Source organism: Clupea harengus, chromosome 24, assembly GCF_900700415.2.
Source record: "Clupea harengus chromosome 24, Ch_v2.0.2, whole genome shotgun sequence".
In the NCBI taxonomy this organism is placed as follows: domain Eukaryota; kingdom Metazoa; phylum Chordata; class Actinopteri; order Clupeiformes; family Clupeidae; genus Clupea; species Clupea harengus.
Window position 1 is genome coordinate 1,777,934 of NC_045175.1, and position 21,695 is coordinate 1,799,628.

Genomic DNA, 21,695 nt, shown 5'->3' on the forward strand with positions numbered 1-21,695 from the left:
CGTAAAAAGTTTAATGTCCAACTGTTAAAAACAAACACTTACAGAGCTGCTGCTGTGTTATAGGTGTCAATGTTGACGTTGCTGTGACACCGATATAGGAATATTCAACTATCATGGTAGGTCAAATAATTGTATTCTTTAAATTCAAGGGACATGAGGATAATCTAAACTCAGCTCTCAAAATGTGTTTCCAAAATCATTTATGCTCACATAAAACATTTAAAAAGCATGTGATATTTAATTGCAGCGTTCTTTTTGTAATTTCTTATGTGTCTCACTTAATTCTCCCTTCAAACGGTGGATGTACCTTGTGTTTGTTTTCAGACTAGGCACCAAAGATCTAAGAGCTTCTCCGACAGCCTTCTGCTGGAAGATGATGGCAATGGGGGTGTGGTTGTCTCTGGCATCAGAGGTGATGCCATGACCAATCAAGGACTGAAAAAAGGTACAGTTTGTTTCATACACATCATGGGATGCTGTCAGTTAATGCAAGTCAAATAATACCTGTTTACTTTTGCTGCAGTGTGTTTTTTTCTCGTTCACTTGCCCATAAGATAATACATTTCCAGTTGTTTCTGTGATTAGAGGTTTGATTAGATTATCAGTTTGATTTTTTTATATATTTCTAGGAGATGAAATAGTTGGTGCCACCATCAGCTTTGATGACTTAAAAAAAGATGAGATCCTGGATATACTGAAGCTAATTGAGCCATATAATGACAAGATTCAAGTTCTTACAAAACAAGATTTGAAACCCAGCAAAAGTATGGGAAACTTGGATCTTGAAACTGTCAAGACTCCAGATGAGGTCTGTACTTTGGATTTTTATTTTGAAAAAAAAAAAAAACTATTTCTGAAATTTCTAACAGTTGTTCAGGTGACTGATTTTAATTCCCTCCTTTTTAAGATGCTGAGGAATTCATACAACACATTTTTCAACGCAAAAGTGAAGAAATTCCTGAAGGACAATCCATCTTCAGGAGCCATGCCGGGGAATGTATCTCCACATGAAAACCCAGAGGAGTTGAAACCTGAGAAGGAAAGGGATGCTACGTCTGTTGACCTAAACACGGACTTGCCTTCTCTCAACGGTAAACCAAAAGTTGATGCCACAGACTTTCTGCAAGCAGCCAAACAGAGACAAAAGGGCAATGTGCCAACTACAGATGTCAAGGGTCTGGACTCCTCTGACACTCCAAAGCCCATTGAGAGTACCACAGAAACAGCAGAAAATCGCTTGAGTGCAGAGGTTGCTTTACCTCAAGTGGACATAAAAGCACCTGATGAAATGAGTGGAGGTACTGAGTTGCCTGTAGTAGATGTTGTTGCAAAGAGTCCAGATATATCTGAAGTAGACCCTTCAGGTTTAATGCCTACAGCACCTGACCACAACATTTGCGTAGGTGTAGACATGGCAGAGCCCAATGCAAACGTCAAAACTGACACCGATATCAGTGCATCTCCTCCAGTCGTTTTAAGGGGAAAAGATCATGTGCAATCCACACTCGATGTAAGTCTCCCAGTTCCTCACGCTGAAAGTCTAGAGACAACAGTTAAGTTGACTGATGACATGCAAGTTCCAAGTTCAACTATAGAAATAGATGTTCTGCCTTCAGACACTAATCCCCCAGAAGTTGAATTCACACCACCTAATACCGACATTCATATCCCTTCAAAAAACAAAACCAAGTCATCTAAGAGGAAGTCAAGAAGCAGGGTGAGAGCACCAGAACTTGATTTAGATTCACCCTCAGGTTATGAATATAGCTCGACTGGCATACCTGACCTGAATCTTGACGTTCCCTCAGCATACAAATATGTCCCAGATGCCTCACCAGATCTTAACCTTGATGTACCCTCAGCGTATAATTACGTCCCAAATGGTTTACCAGACCTAAATGTCGATATGCCCTCCGCATATGAATACACATCAAGAAAACTTGCTCAGGAAAAGCCAACCTTGATCATAGCAAGTCCCAAAACTAAGAGAAGAATCAAAGCCCCAGATTTAAAAGGTGAAGTTTCTATAGGTGACCTCTCAATTCCCCAAGCTGAAATTGGTCTGAACGTTCCTGACCTGGAAGCAGATCTAAAAGTGCCTGATATTGGCACTCTGCCTAAAGCATCTGCTCTGGACGCTGGTGGAGGAGTAAAGACAGGAAGTCTAAGTACCAAAACACCGAAAGTGACAGGTAGCATTGATATGCCAAACCCCGGTGGGCACTTACCAAAAATAGACTTCAAAGGCCCAGAAACTGACCTCAATATTCCAGATGTAGACATTGATTCTCCATCAGGAAAATTCAAAATGCCTAGATTTAAAATACCAAAATTCAGTTTTTCTGGCTTAAAATCACCAAATGTGGCTCTAGAGGAAAATCTGACGGCACCCGATCTAAAGATGCCCTCACCTAAAATAGCAGCTAAAACACGTGGACCAACTTTCGACTCAAATATTCCAACAACCGACTGGAAAGGTCTAAAAGCTATAAAGACCCCAAAGCTTGAAGGTCCTGATTGTGAAATAAATCCACCAGGTCTTGATGTTGCCGTTCCTGACATAGACATGCATTTCGCAAAACCTGATCTGAATGGCCCAGACATTGATTCACCAAATATAAATGTTGATATGCCCTCTGCTCCTTCTGGAAAACTGAAGATGCCTAAATTTGGCCTCTCAGGAACCTTACCGAAAGCACCTGAGGCCGACCTCAAGATGCCAAGTATGAATGTCAGTGGACCAAAGATTAAAGGAGATTTCAGTGTCCCTGATACAGACATGCGTTTGGGAAAACCTCATCTCAAAGGTCCTAAATTAGATCTAAATTCCCCTGATGTGAACATTGGTGCCCCATCAGGTACATTAAAAATGCCCAAATTCAAAATGCCAAAGTTTAGCCTTCCAGGGCTGAAGGGTCCAGATGTTGGCATAGATGGAGATCTTGATGGACCAGATCTCAGTGTTTCACCACCTAAAGTGGGAGCTGCATTTGATGATCCTGATGTGGATATTAATGTACCAAGAGCTCATTGGAGAGGTCCAAAAGCAGATATGACAGGCCCTGATGTGGATATAGGTAAACCATCTGGCAAATTTAACTGGCCTACTTTTAAGATGCCTGACTTTGGCCTTTCTGGACCAAAGGTTAAGGGGCCTGATTGTGATTTAAAGACTCCAGATGTGGACTTCTCAGCTCCCAAGATCAAAGGAGGAATCAAAGCACCAAAATTGAGATCCCCAGATGTCAAATTGAAAAATCCTAATCTAGATGTTAGTGTTCCTAATGCTGATTTAGATATGCCTTCTGGCAAACTCCCAAAACTTAAAGAACCCAAGATAGATCTCTCAGCTCCAGATTTTGACTTTGATGCTCCTTCTGGAAAACTGAAGATGCCTAAATTTGGTCTCTCAGGAACCTTACCGAAAGCACCTGAGGCCGACCTCAAGATGCCAAGTATGAATGTCAGTGGACCAAAGATTAAAGGAGATTTCAATGTCCCTGATACAGACATGAGTTTGGGAAAACCTCATCTCAAAGGTCCTAAAATAGATCTAAATTCCCCTGATGTGAACATTGGTGCCCCATCAGGTACATTAAAAATGCCCAAATTCAAAATGCCAAAGTTTAGCCTTCCAGGGCTGAAGGGTCCAGATGTTGGCATAGATGGAGATCTTGATGGACCAGATCTCAGTGTTTCACCACCTAAAGTGGGAGCTGCATTTGATGATCCTGATGTGGGTATTAATGTACCAAGAGCTCATTTGAAAGGCCCAAAAGCAGATATGACAGGCCCTGATGTCGATATAGGTAAACCATCTGGCAAATTTAACTGGCCTACTTTTAAGATGCCTGACTTTGGCCTTTCTGGACCAAAGGTTAAGGGGCCTGATTGTGATTTAAAGACTCCAGATGTGGACTTCTCAGCTCCCAAGATCAAAGGAGGAATCAAAGCACCAAAATTGAGATCCCCAGATGTCAAATTGAAAAATCCTAATCTAGATGTTAGTGTTCCTAATGCTGATTTAGATATGCCTTCTGGCAAACTCCCAAAACTTAAAGAACCCAAGATAGATCTCTCAGCTCCAGATTTTGACTTTGATGCTCCTTCTGGAAAACTGAAGATGCCTAAATTTGGTCTCTCAGGAACCTTACCGAAAGCACCTGAGGCCGACCTCAAGATGCCAAGTATGAATGTCAGTGGACCAAAGATTAAAGGAGATTTCAATGTCCCTGATACAGACATGAGTTTGGGAAAACCTCATCTCAAAGGTCCTAAAATAGATCTAAATTCCCCTGATGTGAACATTGGTGCCCCATCAGGTACATTAAAAATGCCCAAATTCAAAATGCCAAAGTTTAGCCTTCCAGGGCTGAAGGGTCCAGATGTTGGCATAGATGGAGATCTTGATGGACCAGATCTCAGTGTTTCACCACCTAAAGTGGGAGCTGCATTTGATGATCCTGATGTGGGTATTAATGTACCAAGAGCTCATTTGAAAGGCCCAAAAGCAGATATGACAGGCCCTGATGTCGATATAGGTAAACCATCTGGCAAATTTAACTGGCCTACTTTTAAGATGCCTGACTTTGGCCTTTCTGGACCAAAGGTTAAGGGGCCTGATTGTGATTTAAAGACTCCAGATGTGGACTTCTCAGCTCCCAAGATCAAAGGAGGAATCAAAGCACCAAAATTGAGATCCCCAGATGTCAAATTGAAAAATCCTAATCTAGATGTTAGTGTTCCTAATGCTGATTTAGATATGCCTTCTGGCAAACTCCCAAAACTTAAAAAACCCAAGATAGATCTCTCAGCTCCAGATTTTGACTTTGATGCTCCTTCTGGAAAACTGAAGATGCCTAAATTTGGTCTCTCAGGAACCTTACCGAAAGCACCTGAGGCCGACCTCAAGATGCCAAGTATGAATGTCAGTGGACCAAAGATTAAAGGAGATTTCAATGTCCCTGATACAGACATGAGTTTGGGAAAACCTCATCTCAAAGGTCCTAAAATAGATCTAAATTCCCCTGATGTGAACATTGGTGCCCCATCAGGTACATTAAAAATGCCCAAATTCAAAATGCCAAAGTTTAGCCTTCCAGGGCTGAAGGGTCCAGATGTTGGCATAGATGGAGATCTTGATGGACCAGATCTCAGTGTTTCACCACCTAAAGTGGGAGCTGCATTTGATGATCCTGATGTGGGTATTAATGTACCAAGAGCTCATTTGAAAGGCCCAAAAGCAGATATGACAGGCCCTGATGTCGATATAGGTAAACTATCTGGCAAATTTAACTGGCCTACTTTTAAGATGCCTGACTTTGGCCTTTCTGGACCAAAGGTTAAGGGGCCTGATTGTGATTTAAAGACTCCAGATGTGGACTTCTCAGCTCCCAAGATCAAAGGAGGAATCAAAGCACCAAAATTGAGATCCCCAGATGTCAAATTGAAAAATCCTAATCTAGATGTTAGTGTTCCTAATGCTGATTTAGATATGCCTTCTGGCAAACTCCCAAAACTTAAAAAACCCAAGATAGATCTCTCAGCTCCAGATTTTGACTTTGATGCTCCTTCTGGAAAACTGAAGATGCCTAAATTTGGTCTCTCAGGAACCTTACCGAAAGCACCTGAGGCCGACCTCAAGATGCCAAGTATGAATGTCAGTGGACCAAAGATTAAAGGAGATTTCAATGTCCCTGATACAGACATGCGTTTGGGAAAACCTCATCTCAAAGGTCCTAAATTAGATCTAAATTCCCCTGATGTGAACATTGGTGCCCCATCAAGTACATTAAAAATGCCCAAATTCAAAATGCCAAAGTTTAGCCTTCCAGGACTGAAGGGTCCAGAGGTTGGCATAGATGGAGATCTTGATGGACCAGATCTCAGTGTTTCACCACCTAAAGTGGGAGCTGCATTTGATGATCCTGATGTGGATATTAATGTACCAAGAGCTCATTGGAGAGGTCCAAAAGCAGATATGACAGGCCCTGATGTGGATATAGGTAAACCATCTGGCAAATTTAACTGGCCTACTTTTAAGATGCCTGACTTTGGCCTTTCTGGACCAAAGGTTAAGGGGCCTGATTGTGATTTAAAGACTCCAGATGTGGACTTCTCAGCTCCCAAGATCAAAGGAGGAATCAAAGCACCAAAATTGAGATCCCCAGATGTCAAATTGAAAAATCCTAATCTAGATGTTAGTGTTCCTAATGCTGATTTAGATATGCCTTCTGGCAAACTCCCAAAACTTAAAGAACCCAAGATAGATCTCTCAGCTCCAGATTTTGACTTTGATGCTCCTTCTGGAAAACTGAAGATGCCTAAATTTGGTCTCTCAGGAACCTTACCGAAAGCACCTGAGGCCGACCTCAAGATGCCAAGTATGAATGTCAGTGGACCAAAGATTAAAGGAGATTTCAATGTCCCTGATACAGACATGAGTTTGGGAAAACCTCATCTCAAAGGTCCTAAAATAGATCTAAATTCCCCTGATGTGAACATTGGTGCCCCATCAGGTACATTAAAAATGCCCAAATTCAAAATGCCAAAGTTTAGCCTTCCAGGACTGAAGGGTCCAGATGTTGGCATAGATGGAGATCTTGATGGACCAGATCTCAGTGTTTCACCACCTAAAGTGGGAGCTGCATTTGATGATCCTGATGTGGATATTAATGTACCAAGAGCTCATTGGAGAGGTCCAAAAGCAGATATGACAGGCCCTGATGTGGATATAGGTAAACCATCTGGCAAATTTAACTGGCCTACTTTTAAGATGCCTGACTTTGGCCTTTCTGGACCAAAGGTTAAGGGGCCTGATTGTGATTTAAAGACTCCAGATGTGGACTTCTCAGCTCCCAAGATCAAGGGAGAAATCAAAGCACCAAAATTAAGATCCCCAGATGTCAAATTGAAAAACCCTAATCTAGATGTTAGTGTTCCTAATGCTGATTTAGATATGCCTTCTGGCAAACTCCCAAAACTTAAAAAACCCAAGATAGATCTCTCAGCTCCAGATTTTGACTTTGATGCTCCTTCTGGAAAACTGAAGATGCCTAAATTTGGTCTCTCAGGAACCTTACCGAAAGCACCTGAGGCCGACCTCAAGATGCCAAGTATGAATGTCAGTGGACCAAAGATTAAAGGAGATTTCAGTGTCCCTGATACAGATATGAGTTTGGGAAAACCTGATTTAAAAGGTCCTAAATTAGATCTAAATTCCCATGATGCAAACATTAATGCCCCGTCAGGTACATTAAAAATGCCCAAATTGAAAATGCCCAAGTTTAGCCTTCCAGGACTAAAGGGTCCAGATGTTGGCATAGATAGAGATTGTGATATATCAGGAGATCTGAATCTGTCACCACCTAAAATAGGAGGTTTGGAGGCTCCAGCTGTTGGTGGTGGAATTACCATACCTGACATGGATCTTTCTATTCCCAGAGTTAAAGGAGCCCAAAATCCAAACGCTTCCAATGGCAACTTCACTGAACCAAACTTAAAACTTTCTCCAAAAGTCAATGGGAAGATGCCAGAGGGCCAAGTACAGGTTTCAGGTACTTTAAAAGAACCCAGACTTCCAGATCTTGACATTGATGCCACCTTGGGTAAATATAAGAGTCACAAGAAATTGAGAAATGATGCCCTTGATTTAGATGGCGATGTGAAATTCTCAAACAAAGTTCGCCCCTCCAGGAAGACAAAAGGCAGAGCAAGCTATCCAGTCAGTAAGGAGAATGTCATCACCAGTGCACTAGATACGAAGGTTTTACTCCCTGAATTTCCACAACCGCGAGATAGAGTAATGACCCTGCCAGAATCTAGTATACATGTTAGCAAGACTGACATGGCAGGCTTTGCCAAAGGACAGAAGCCTGGAGATGGTGATGTACAGAAAAAGAAGCGCCCCAAATCAATGGAGTTTCTAGACTCAGTTGGCGTGGACATAGAAGAAAGATCAAAAACTAAAAGAGAACTCTATAATGGAAAATTAAACTCTCTCAGAAGTCTGGATGTGAGTACGTCAAATGTTGACCTGGATGTGCCAGAAGCATCACTGAAAGGGTCTAGATTTAATCTGCTTAACCTGATATGAAGAATATCAATCTGCATATTATTGTATAGAGAGTCACTGTGACACAAATGGATTGACAGAACAACCAAAACCACTCACTGGAAAAATTAAAGGCCATACACTGTGAAGCATCATTCATGAAGGAAATTATATTCTCTACAAAATTGTTTGTAAAAGTGTGCACTTACGGATGTATGTGTTAAATTGCCTGTCTAACTAAGCTTTTGAACAGTTTCATATAGAACTTTTCATCAGCACAGTGGTTGATAATTTTGCTAGTCCATGTATATGTTGTAAAAAATACATTATGTATAAAGTCATGTATAAAGCCTCAAATATTATATTTTTGTTCTCATTGAGTATTTTGTAATTCCAATATGTTGTGTTGTTTTTACAAGTATAACAATGAGCAAATGTAATAAAAATGTATATTTCACCAGAAGCCCAGAACATTTTTTGTCAGTTGTGATTGGAGCATATAGGTCTGTGAGATGGCTCTGCTTATAATGTTCACAATTAATTGAGTTTAAATATTGACATCTTGCCTGAAAGTAATGGACCCCTCAGATATATACTAGGCTCATTGGGGAGAAACTCTCAATTAAGAAGAGCTTGTCTGGACCAAATGTATCTGACTGCCACTCAGATAAACTATGCGGAGGTTTAGTGGTGTGAGTGTTTCTTTGTCATGTAGGACAATGATAGAATTTGCACTACAAATCAAAATTGTTCAAAAGACAATACTGTCCTAACATCATCTTGCAGCAAGTTGGGCCAGCCAACAGTCGGTGAGCAATGAGGCCTTCAAAGAAATATGCATTAACCTCTAGCCTATATGCTCCAATTTACCAAAGGCCAAACCAGGCCAACTCATGCACGGGGACACAGAAGAAGAAAAGTGCCACAGTAACCAATCTATATATCATTAAACACACATTATGCACACTGAATATAACCTTTGATTGAAACAGAATTTTACTTTTTCTTCATGACAAAGTGCATATGTAAACTTTCAAGTGTGGTGCTGTAGCAGGCTCCTGCTATTCGTTGGTTTTGGACACATTATGTGATAAATCTGAGTTTGACCAGATCCATAGAGCAAACATACTGAATAGACGTAACCTGCGGTATATAGGTGAGCGTGGGCAAAGGATGTCGCTGTTTTTCTCATTATTTTTTTTCCCCCGGCGACTCTCGGGATTATTCGGCAGTCTGCCTCCATTTTGAACATACTTCCAATTTCCGGGTTACTGGGAACCGAAGTCGGAGGAGCCACGAAGTGCGCGAGACGTAGTGGCAAGTAGCCCTAAACTTTACACTGCCACAGATTTGGAACTCACTTCGGCCTGAAACTGAACGCCGATTCCATACATCCATTGCTGTTCATCACCATGACGGTCAGTAACACTTACAGTCTTTGCATACACGCGGCAATGTGATGAGGAACATTAACGGTCGGTGACAATAACAATTGTTGCCAGCTAGCTTGTTATTTTGTCTCGAGTTTGGGAAGTTGCTCGTCTGACTGACAGCCATATGTTTCTGGAATAGTTACATGCTATCTTTTCGCCTTAGTTGTTTTGCCTTGTGCTGTTATGACAAGACTCGAAAAAGCCATGCTAGCTAATGTAACACTGGGTGCGTCGTTGACAGCATGTTGGTATCGATATAGCAGATGGTTAATAACAGACCATTAGGTAATCTGTAGGCTATTGTGTATGTTTGTTCGCAGGTATCGGCTAGAGATAGTGCACCTTTTTGCGCACCTTTCAATGCCTTTGCCAATCTGAAACGGTATTTCAGATGATTTGAACACACTCTACGTAACCCACTTGCCATGATTGCATAGCAGCCGTCGGTAGAATCTTAGTTGATTCAAGTGAGAAGATTTTGTGGACCATGGAATGAACGTTACAAGTCTACCTCAAATGCTGTCTATCAGTAGGCTACCTTATTTTTGCTTTTACAAGGGCATAAATTGACATTTAATTGTTGTTTTGATGTGTGGTCTTATTTGTCAGACTTGTCTTATTATGTCAGTAAAATATCTTATCAGTTTGACCTGTTTTCTGTTTAATAATTACGATTTCAGATTACGCAACATATTACAAAAATTGTATGACAGTCGGGTTTTCCATAAATTGCCGATAATGTCATACCTGGACGAGAATGCTAAACTCGTCGTTTTCCTTGTTCGCAATATTTTGTGTTTGTAGTTTATGCAAAGCATAGGGTGCCAAGTAACCTAGCCTAAAGTAAAAGTTAAAATCCTTACATTTCAACTGTAAACTATCTACGATATATTTGAGACACTGCTGTTTTAGGATTGTGGAAAAAACTAATATAACTGTTAGTACAGTTGGGATAAATCTTGTTGCGCTCTGTAGATCACCTGTACCTTGCACCGTGCGTGTACATACTTGCACTGAATGAAGAATCTCCTCCACCCCCCCGACATGACTAAACCGGTTTTCTGAACATTGTGTAGGCCGACTCAACTGTGTTTTATTTCATTTTAAAAAGACTGTAGTGGTGATTGATAATTCCCCCCAAAATAGTTCGGTAAATTCTGTTCATATGCTGAACTTATCACTTGTAAAAGACAATAATTAGACTTTTTCAGTTGGCCAATCACAGTCACGTTTGCAGTATTTAAGTCATGCCACACACCTGCTGTAAAGCAAGCTGGCCTGGCGACATTCCACCAGGTATTGATGGTTGTGGGCAGGTATCATGTCTTCTGAGAAACCTGCTCTGACAGTCGGCCCAATGAGCGGCCCTGGAGTCTTTTGTTCCTCTCGGTAGGGGCAGGAGGATAATGGGTGTGAAAAGTAGAAGTTTGACTCATTGAAACAACAGACAAGGCCAACAGACAGAACTGGTTTGGGCACCGTTGAGCAGAATTCAGGTGAAGAGGGTGGGAGTCACAACCGCTCTCGTGAGCGGACTTAGCCCAGGTCTTTTCAGGGTTTTTTCTCACTTTGTGGTGTGAGAAAAATTAAGTTTCTCCTCTTTGTAATGACTTAGGCCTACAACCTGTTGACAATTGTGCTCCGGGAGATGTATGCTGTGTATGTAGGTCAAATATGTTGTGTGAGTGAGTGGGTGTGTTGAGTATACTGTTCCATATTGCTGCTTGTTTGTGGTTCAAATGTTTGCTTGTTGTATGTACTCCTGTCGTTGCGTGTGTTGTTTTTGACTGCGCTTGCTTGTTGTATGTACTCCCTTTTTAAGATGTTCAACCCTGTCTCTTCTCTGTCTACAGTTGTGGCCCAGGTGTATGTGAGTGGCGAGAACGCAAGCACAGAAGTTGGGAGACTCTGGCCTGAGCGCTGCCTAGTGAGGGCACTGGGACGGCAGGATGCCCCCTCCACCACCCCCTCCCCCTCCGGGACCCCCACCACCCCCCACGTTCAACCAGGTCAGTGCATGCCAATCAACGCGGCCATGACCCTCCCATATGCGTTTACTTGGCGGTTTTGAGTTTTGCTGAGGTTCTTCAACAAAGTTTAGGGTTTTACCTAGAACCTTTTTTCATGCTTACTTAGGGTGTAGACTTTGAATATTATTGTGTACAGCTGCTGAAGAATTAGATTTGACCTTTTCTCCCATGAGTGTAATCATAAGAATTGTCATCATTACGTATGATTTAAGCCTTACATTTTAAGGTATGTTGTGGAGAGAAAATAAAATCCGTGTAGTTCGCAGTTACAGTTACAATGAGCAGTTTTCATGGTTTTATAGTCAGGCTCTCATGCCATTTTGAAGGCCTTTATTACACTATGCAGACATTTTATTTCATTCGTAACAAAATATCAGAACTGGGGTGTATATGAAGAAGGTTGGGAAATGGGATGATATTATCTTTCATTGTTCTCTAAAATTACATATTTACCGTTTGTCAACAAGTGTTATTTGACCACAGAGTTTCTTGTTATACGATCTGTCTATGACATTGAAGTTTTTTTAATTTTTTTTATTGCCAACTGCCAAACTACTTTGCACGTTAATGATCTCCCAGTATAAACCTTTTAAACAAAGAGACGTGCTAACACTTTCCAATGATGGTGTTGGAATGCACGATCAAAACTTGACGCATAATGCTTAATGCATATCGCAATAACTGCAATAAAACATGTTGTGATCTCCTAATTTTTGTACCTTCTGAGCTTCCCAGCCGCAGCGGTGTGTAAATGTTTCTCACCGGTGTCTCTCGTAGGCAAACACTACTGCACCCAAACTCAACAGGGATGAAGCCAAAGGGCGAGGGGCACTGCTCAATGACATATGCAGTGGGGCCAGACTCAAGAAGGTGGCCGCGGTCAATGACAGGAGTGCACCCATCATAGAGAGTAAGTCACACTGGAATACAAATAGATATCATTTTTTTTTTTAAGTTATTTCAATATATTCACTCTCAAACAGCTGTAAAACAAGAAATATTGAAAACAATATTTCAAACTTTGTTTGTTTATTCATTTACTAGACATGCTCATCCAAGAAAAAAAGCTCTGAGGGGTAACATGAGCTCTGGTGGCTTAGTGGTATAATGGCCAGATTCTATTGCACAAGGTTGCAGATTCTGTGCTTTTAGAGTAAGACGCTCTGGTAGTGTCACAGCACTCCTCTGCACAACCCCTCAGCTGGTTTACATCTAAAGCATTTAGCACAGCTGGTAGCACTTGCCCTCTGTTTGGTTGACTTGCGCTACTGTATCTGTCACCAAACAGTGGTTGACACCCTGCGTTTCTCTGGCTAATGATTGACCAACCCCGCAGGGGTTGTTGCACAAGCTGCCCGGCCTGCATTACAAGTACATGGGTTTTCCCTTGCCCCGCCCTGGCATGGCCTCTAAATGTATGATCTGAATGACCTACGAACTGTGAACTCTGAACTGTGAGCTCTCCGTTTCCTCTTGATAACACACCGTATGCGTTACATCTGTCTGTTAGTGTTCACGTTACCATTCCTATTATCAACTGTAACGCTGCAAACGGTGAACAGTAATAGACATCGAGGGGATGTTCAACATGTCTGTGTCTAATGTTTCTACAGAATCTAAAGGGGGTGGAGGTGGATCGTCAGGAGGAGGAGGAGGAGGTGGTGGTGGACCCATGCCAATGGGAGGCCTGTTTGCAGGAGGCGTGCCCAAGCTTCGGCCAGTCGGAGGCAAGTATTTCCCAGTTGGGTTTCCCCCTTGTAATCTACCTGCGCAGTCACATTGTCAATTTGACAAATGATTAGTCTTTATTGAAGGCTTATGAGCCAACTACCTTCTTAAAGGCAGAGTCCTCTAGCAGTCGGTTCAGTGTGTGTGTGCTCAAAAAAACTCCAGTGTTTTTGTACACATTCCTGGCTCAGTTAATAAAATGGGAAACAAACATGGTGGCCTGGACCGAGCCATAAACAATTCCAGCCAATCAACACATTGTGTCAGGAGAATGGAAGGGAGGGGTGTCATTTTATTGGCTGTTGAGCTGAAGTATTAAGAACCTTTTGGCTGAATTGTGGACAGCATAAGAGTGTCAAAAACAATGACAAATGTAGAAAACTCTTCTCTTCTGTGTTCTAGTGCCATATAGTGTCTCTTATTGTCATAGTGTAATGTGCTGGTGTGCTTAGTGATGTTCATCTGTTGTGTTATGTTTCCTGTGTTCCCACGCAGACGGCACAGTGGGCAGATCGGCTCTCCGACCCCCCGGCTCTCGCCCCTCAGCTCCCCGCCCACCTGGTCGGGCCGCGTCCCCCGCAGGTCGTCACGGCGACAGTGACCGCTCCTCACCCCCACCCCAGCCTCGCTCCCAGCGACCCTCTCTCCCCGACATCACCCGGCCCTCAAACGGAGGCAGCTCTCTCTCATCTTCCTCTTCCTCTTCCTCTGTTGGAGGCATGAAGCCCAGCTCCTCCGCCCCTCCTCCTCCGCCTCCCTTCAATCGCCGCGGAAACCCTTCACCCAATCCGACGCCCGGCCCCAAGCCTCCTCCTAGTAACTCGTCCCATAGCCGGGACAAACCCCTCCCACGCACTCCGCACCATTCCACCAGCAACTCGAGGCACCCTCCCATGACGCGCTCGTCTTCCTCATCCTCGTCCTCCGTCTCTTCTTCCGCTCCTCCGCCGCCTCCGCCTTACCGACAGTCCCCCTCGGGCGCCAACGGCGACCCGGCCCCCATGCTTCCGCAGAGGAGGAACTCGCTGCACAAGGGCAGCCACGCCCGGACCCAGGCGCCGCCCCCTCCGCCGGCGTTTAACCCATCAGGCCAGGGAGGACGGCCGCCACCTCCTGCTCGCGATCCGCCAGGACGGAGATCAGGTACAGTCACAGTGTTTGTGTGAAACACCCTTACGTAGGACAGCAGACCAGCTCTCCATCTCAAGAGTCTAAAACGGCTGAACTCGCTTGCCATTTGTAAAGTGGATGTGTGCATATTCGACATACCTGCTTACTGTTCAAGCATCATGTAGGTGTCATCACCAGGTGTCTTCATTTTAGCATAAAAATCATACGTCATTCAGTCATTAATTTTTTTTATCACTCATCATTTTGAATAGGAATTGAACAGAATGGCAAATTAGAAGCTATTAGAATAACTGTCCAAAAGGTGCTAACTTGTGATTGTACTTGTAACTCAGTTACCCTGTTCACTGAAAGTACTGTCTGTGTATACTATGAGTGAAGGAATGAAGCTTTTGACCTCAAACAGCAGGGCACTTGTTTATCAGGGAAAAGAAAAGGATTGTTTTAGTGGATGGATGTATTTGACGGCAAGGCCGCCTGGTTCCTCTGCATTCCGCAGGCCTCTGGAATATTCCGACATACCTTTGTTCTGTCATGGCGGGCAGTGCGTACCTCACTTGCCTTTACTTTTTCTCCCTCTGCCTTTTCTATCTCTCTCTCTGACATCCTTCTTGTGTGCGGTTGAGCTGTACCTTCTCTGTTGAGTATGGCTGAAGTGTTTCTGCATATCATGAAATTGCATGTATGTGTACTTGGCAAGTGGTTCACTTTTGGAACAGTTCCTCTGAAATAGTACCATTTTGGTCTGACCTTCCAATCATCTTCACAGACTAGCTACCACGGCTCAAGTAGAATTTAGTATCTGGACGCTCTTGCAATAGCAGTTTTGGTCGAGATTGGGAGCAGTCTGCAGCAGTTTAGTCTACAGGGTGTTTTTGTTGAGTATGCACTGTCCTGTCAGGACAGGAAGTGTCACAATTGTGCTGAGTGATTTTTATTGCCATTTACCTTTCCAAACAAAATACAGAGCTGGCCTGTATTGTACTCAAACCAGATTAAAAACAATTCAAGGAATTGAACTGATTTTGATTGCCAGTATGCCCAGTTTGTGCACCTCGGGGAAGTTAAATAATGTGATGTGAAAAGTGTTGCTGGTGTAATGTGACTGCGTCAGTGGTGGGAAGGAGGAGAAGGCATTAGCGTAGAAGCATCCAAGCCTCCAGGAAATGCCAGGATGCCAGCTGGAGTCGGGTACTGGAAAAGAGGGTTTCCATTGAGGACTTGCCCTACATAAATGTCACTGAGCCGTGATTAAGATGAAGTATGCGTCACCATACTGTGTGTGGTTATGATGATGCACAAACTGCGTAGAATTCTATTCGGGTGGAGTCTATACTTAATTTGCGGGTGAGATTTATGATTAGGATTATTTATTATTAGGATTGACCATACCCGTTTTGTATTTGGCCTAGTGGTGACTGTGGTATGGTAATATATGTATTTGTTTATATGTGTTGTTTTTCTTTTTATCCCTTCGTCTCCAAATGTAGCTCCTCAGCTTCCACCATCCAGCTCTCGAAACGGCAGTCGTGACGCACCCCCTCTCCCGCCCCCTTACCGGGTGCACGGCTCCGCCGCCGAGCCTCCCGCCCGCGCCGAGCCTCCCGCCCGCGCCGAGCCACCCGGCCGTGCCAAGCCTACACCACCCCTCTCCTCTCGGACCCCGGCCCAACCCCCGCCTCCCCCTCCACCCATCCGGAATGGCCACTCCACCCCTGTGAGCCACTCCAGGAGCTCTGCGGGTGAGTCCCTTCCCTGGTACACAGTCACATGCTGTGATTTAGGTCTACGGGTCTTCACTTAATGGATGGTTTACACCTAGAATAGCTTCTCTGTGTGCTCACTCATGATTCTCATGTATGGATGCATATTTATATAAATATGTTGGCATTTTCCACAGTAAGGAATTTTGTGTGGGGATTTTGTGGGGATGTTGGAAAATACTTTCTTCAAGGGTATGCGTCAGCATATTGGTCACCATGAATATGTATTGCAGTGTAATATTCATGGTGATATAATTTTGATATTCTATATATACTGTATATATAAAACTAGCCTCTTCATTTGAAAACCCCCAGATATATGAACCTCTTCTGAAAACCTGAACTGTTCTGTTTTTGTGTGTGTGCGTGTGTGGAACAATAGAGGCTCAGCTCCAGTGTGTTTTACCCCTTCACGGTCGCTCCGAGGTTAAAAAAAATAACACTCTAGGCAAAATAACTCCTCAGGAATTCAAATGTCATGCCTGTTCACTTCCTCATCATTCTGAGAGCTCAGAGATGGTGAGCTCAGATAATTGTTTCTAGGCAGCACAGGACTCCATACTATATTGTCCCGTACTGTAGTCCGTCAGGAGTTTGGCTTTTGCGGTTTTCTGTGGCGTCTCCTGAGCTGCTACTGGTAGACCAGAACAGTCACCCAGTTGTAGCATAAAGCTCCCTTTATTTGTGGAGGCTGTGGCCAGTAGCAATGGGTGACCAGATGCCCATGGCAGAGAATGAGATGCTCACAGCAGATGACAAATGGAGGATCACACTTAGTATTCAGCACAAGAAAAAGCTAGGGAGCGTGAATCCTCGTTGTCGAAGAAGCGAACGAAACATGAAGCAAAACGAAATCAGCACAGGCGACGGCAGAAAGCAAGGCTAAACATGGGCGGGGCCTTTCCCAGATGGAAATTGGGGGAATATGAGGGACAAATGTTTTCAGAATGACGCCATAGTTACCTATTTTCTGCTGGACACGTAATTTAGCTTTAGCTAGAACATGGCCGTGGGCATAGTTACCAACACAAGTAACCTTTGCCCCATGTGAATGTTGAAATCGAATTGCTACCAGGATTGTAATTTTTCATTTATGTGCCAAAAGCTAGAATTTATCTTAGTTATTTGGACCCAAAAGACCCGGTGACGTTACTGAGATCCTCCCACAGCTGCTGAAACTGATTGCCAATAAAAGTGTAACGTTAAACAAAAAGGCTTTGGGGCTCATATCAGCCAACGACTAACATAGTCAGATTTCACAATTTACAGTCCATTAAAGCCATGACCCGTAGTTTTACAGACTAAAATAACTAAGTAGAATCTCTGAATATCTATTCAAAGTAACCTCATCACTTGACATTGTGGTTACTCCATGCTGTCGTAGAAGCATCTGACCGACACCGTACATTCTCCATGCTTGGAAAGAAAGGGGTGAGGGAAGGGTATTCAGCTGGTTGCAACCAACCTCACCGCTAGATGACACTAAATCCTACACACTGTCGCTTTAATGTAACACTATATAAACAATGTGCCACCTTGTGAAGTATGTTTTTGGTAGGCAACTCGTTTTAGGATCATTTTATTATCATTTTTTAATTTTGGTGGCATATGGTCATGCGAAGGGCCGATAAACACGTTGTTCTCACCTGCTGTCCAGGCTGTGCACTAGGTAGGTTTGTGGTCTAGGATGGAACACCCACTGAAAATGTAAGAAAAGCTTTCACAGCGTGACCTTTCCAATCATATCACCTCAAGGCATAATTTAGCATGTTGGCAAGTTGTATCAGAGCCAGCTGGGTTGTTGGTAGTATTTGCATGCTTTTTGTTTTAGACCATAACCCCTTCCTGCTGCTTTAACATAACCTTTAGTGTGAATGGTTAAGTAAGGGGTAATGTGTTGTCCGTCGGTCAGTATAGGAATATAAATCCCGATGGGATGAACAGGACTAAACATTATCCCGCTTATTATATAGTTACTTTCCAAAACGATAAGACATTCCTCCAAAATACCTCCCTTTAATTATTTTGTTGCCGTTTCGTGACCTTCTGCTAAGAAAACTAATTCTTCACGCAAATAGAACTTTAAAGCGTTAGGTGTTGCGTAAGCAACCTATAACTTGCTGACTTCAAATAACAATGATTTCTGTTAAGTTCAGTGAATAGATTCGTTGAATGTTCGTGGCCCATCCAAATCAATGGAACTTTTAGCAACATTCTGAGGAGCCGTATAATAATAGTGGATAGCTGTTGGATATCCCAGACCAGTGTGAATGGCCTCAAACTCATGACTTCACTCTGTTTGCTAAATTGTTTTGAACCCAATGTATCAGTTTAGACCATCAGGGAAATTATGCCCTCTGCATATCCTGTGATCTTTTTTTTCTCCCCCCCCCATTCATCCTCTGTCTCTTACCCACATGCAAAACACCCCACCCCCACCCCCACCCACAGTCAACCACTTCCTTCTGATAAGCACCCACTGCACACACTACCCAGGAATACTATACCTGGCCTGCAGTTTTTCCTTTCTATCTCTCATTGCCTTTTCTCTCCTAACAGATGACTTTGAGTCCAAGTTCAATTTCCATTCCATTGAAGACCTCCCGCCTCCTGAAGAGTATGTGCACTTCAGCAAGGCCTACCCAAGCAAACTGAATAGAGGTAAAGACTCGTGTCCCCCGCACCATCAGAGTTCACAAGGATACGTATGGTTTTGAAAAACGAGCCAGTCGTTTGGCCAGAGCATTGTAACTAACCAAGAGGGGCGACGAGTATTGTAAGAGCCATTTACAGGACGTTGGGCCTTGTGCCACAAAGAATGAACAGAACTGGTGGTTGTGTATAAATGAGACTAGGTTTGATATGTTTGGCTGGCAGAGAAAATGAGAGGATGTTCTAAAACAAAGCTTTGTTTTTGTCCACTTCCTGTAGGTATTTCCAGGGGAGCGCCTCCAGCACCTCCCATTTTCAGGTGAACAACTTTAAGACTCGGGACGAGGACTCGACCAGATAAACCAATGCACCGCTCCCTCGTCTTTAAAGGAAGAACAGTCTCTCCGAGTCAATCTGACTTGCCTGCTTTCTCTCTCTTTCACTTTATCTCTCTCTCTCTTCCTCTCTTCCTATTCCTACCTCCGTGTCACTTGTTTTCTCTCACTACACAGACTGTTTACCCAGAGAAGACACTCTTGACCACCAGCCCGAGCCCAAGACAATCATTTTCTGACCCTGTTTTTTTTCCGACTCGTCTTTGAAAAAACGGTGCTCTTGAACTGCGCCAACTGCACACTACACTTGAAGATAACAAAGCAATAACAGACTTTGCCCTGCTTAAGGCCAATAGCGCTGGCGTCTTGTGACATACAAAAAGTCATGCCTGGCCCTTCCCTCCCCTGTAGTTGTATGGACTGGCACAGTCAACTACTTGGCCATGAAAATATACTTATTTATGATTGGAAGCACTTATCAACTAAATCTTCATGTGCTTCCCAAGAAAATAAAAAAGGGGCTGATCCTAGGGAACTTGGAGATGGAAAATGTGGAACTTATCCTGATATTATCCTGATCTGATTTTGTTTGTTGGTTGGTTGGGTTTACTGGACCATCATCCTCATGGTGGTTCTCGCTGTGGGACAATCATTCCTTTTCAAAGATCACACGTTGCCTTTCAAATTCTTTGTCAATATTTAATGATATCGTAATTTTCTCTTCCCTGTCACTGTTGACACACACACACACGCACACACACACACACCCACACACGACACCACGGTTATAGCTTTGACACAGCAGTGCTGTAGGTCCTGTTGTTTACCTCTCTCCTTCCTCCACTGCACAGTTAGGGTTGTATAATGGAGTGGCACGCACGCCAAAACTCATGCCAGTGATGGACGTTTGTTGTTTGTGATATAGAGGGCGGATTCATGTCATGTCTGTCGAGTGGCTGGGTTGCATCTCAGGCATGGTTCCTTGAGTTGTTTGTCAAGATTATATATTTGCACAATGTTAAAATGTGTACACATTGGAAACGTATGCTTCGTAATACCCCATTTCCCCCCCCCCCCCTACCTGTGTTCGGTTGACTTTATATCTACGATCCACTCAAGTAAATAAACACTTTTATAATCATAATAAACTGACAAAGAAATCTAGGATTGAACGCATGGTGTCAGTGTTCACACTTTGAGTGGCAGTGCTCAAATATAGGATTATTTAGTGTCAATATTTGCATTGCTACTATGACACAATTGCTAAGCCTTGAATGGCTGTGTTGTTCAGTGATGCAAATCTGGGGAGATGCAAAACACTAAGCAGGTCATCAATCAAAACACTATTTCCTGCGATAACTCCAAGAATTTCTGTGAGAGACACAGGACTCGAAGGGGTGGACTAATTCTGTTTACCATTATGTGGCTAAACGCTATAGGGCCAAAGCCGTATGTTCACCTTCATTAGCCTGAACACTATATTGCTGCTTTTATGACATTCACATTCCCAAGATGCGGTGATTTGAATTCGCAGTCCAGGCCAAACTTGCCAAAAAGATGCCCTAATCCAATGTGAATTAGCAAAGGACCTGCATGGCGGTCCATGGGTCTTATGCACTCTCTACCCACTAGGGGGCAGTGATGTCCTTTGCTCCCAGTCTCTCTTAGTGAGCACGAAAGATGTGACTGCAAATTCAGTACATGACTACTCTCTCTGGTTGTTACAGTCACCGGCACAGTTTCAGATTCCAGCAATCATTCCTCTTTGCTTTAAGTCAGCGAGTAGGCATGTAAAGAATTGTACCATTTTTTCAGGCTTTTCAGATACCCCGCTTTAAATTCTAATTTGTGTTTCGATTTACACTGATCAGCGTCAGTCTCATTATAAGGGGCATTGTCATTGTGTTTTGCCTCTGATGTGGAGGAAAATAAGGGATGATTTATTAGTTTGATTAAGTTTTTTTTTATATATATATATATAAATATAATTTCCTTTCCGTTGCCAATGAAACTATTTACCAATTTGCCTGGTGACTGTTGACCAGTTGTATCCTTACGATGTGCCGGTGGTCCAGGTTCTGTCCCCGTCGGTCTCTACAAGAAACCCCACAAAAATGCTTGCCATTGTGAACCTACCGTTGTGTTGTACATGTCATTGCTGTGATATACTCAGACCCATTTGATGTTTTTGTTCTGTATCTTTATGTTGTGACAGCGGCCCACTGTGGCTGGGTGTTGTTGCCTTAAACTTGTCTGAGATTATATCGGTACATGCAAGTTTTGCTAAATATATTCAGCAACAATAATAGTAGTAATAATACAATTTTGACAGCAGGAAAATAAACAATAATATGTACAATGTATGCACAATGCATATCTTAGTCATTGTTCGGTTTTTAAATAATATAAAGTCTTGTAATATAGCTTATGAAAATAATGAAAGAGATCTCTAGAAGAGTTTTGGGCAATGTGAGAAACCTGTCGTCACTCATGATGTGATGTCTATAGAAACATATCAGCGCTGAATGTCTGGTCAGAGGTCAGATCAGAGTTCTTGCTTTCCTCTGAAATGT

At 43.0% G+C, this 21,695-nt stretch overlaps 2 protein-coding genes across 3 annotated transcripts; both read left to right on the top strand.

Moving 5' to 3' along the window:
• The first annotated feature begins 766 nt into the window (after window positions 1-766).
• si:ch211-69b7.6 (neuroblast differentiation-associated protein AHNAK) lies at window positions 767-9,817 on the top strand. The gene is made up of 3 exons (XM_031562712.2): window positions 767-808; window positions 908-7,115; window positions 9,807-9,817. Exons 1-3 carry the CDS (start codon window positions 767-769, stop codon window positions 9,815-9,817), a joined length of 6,261 nt encoding a protein of 2,086 aa, XP_031418572.2.
• On the top strand, window positions 9,262-20,286 carry wipf2a (WAS/WASL interacting protein family, member 2a). Of its 2 annotated transcripts, none has more exons than XM_012827516.3 (8): window positions 9,262-9,471; window positions 11,340-11,495; window positions 12,294-12,426; window positions 13,130-13,243; window positions 13,740-14,387; window positions 15,863-16,114; window positions 18,695-18,796; window positions 19,067-20,286. In XM_012827516.3, exons 2-8 carry the CDS (start codon window positions 11,436-11,438, stop codon window positions 19,108-19,110), a joined length of 1,353 nt encoding a protein of 450 aa, XP_012682970.1. In that variant the 5' UTR covers window positions 9,262-9,471; window positions 11,340-11,435; the 3' UTR covers window positions 19,111-20,286. The 2 variants fall into 2 exon arrangements, with proteins under 2 accessions (XP_012682970.1, XP_031418153.1); XM_031562293.2 differs by lacking the exon at window positions 9,262-9,471 and adding an exon at window positions 10,759-10,982.
• The last annotated feature ends 1,409 nt before the right edge of the window (window positions 20,287-21,695 follow it).

Excerpts from the sequence above, each read along its gene's own strand:
- si:ch211-69b7.6 (XM_031562712.2), top strand. The coding sequence starts at position 767 with ATGGGAAACTTGGATCTTGAAACTGTCAAGACTCCAGATGAG. Across the intron at positions 809-907 it reads CTGTCAAGACTCCAGATGAG|ATGCTGAGGAATTCATACAA; the intron begins GTCTGTACTTTG and ends CTCCTTTTTAAG.
- wipf2a (XM_012827516.3), top strand. The coding sequence starts at position 11,436 with ATGCCCCCTCCACCACCCCCTCCCCCTCCGGGACCCCCACCACCCCCC. Across the intron at positions 14,388-15,862 it reads TCCGCCAGGACGGAGATCAG|CTCCTCAGCTTCCACCATCC; the intron begins GTACAGTCACAG and ends CTCCAAATGTAG. Across the intron at positions 16,115-18,694 it reads CCACTCCAGGAGCTCTGCGG|ATGACTTTGAGTCCAAGTTC; the intron begins GTGAGTCCCTTC and ends CTCTCCTAACAG.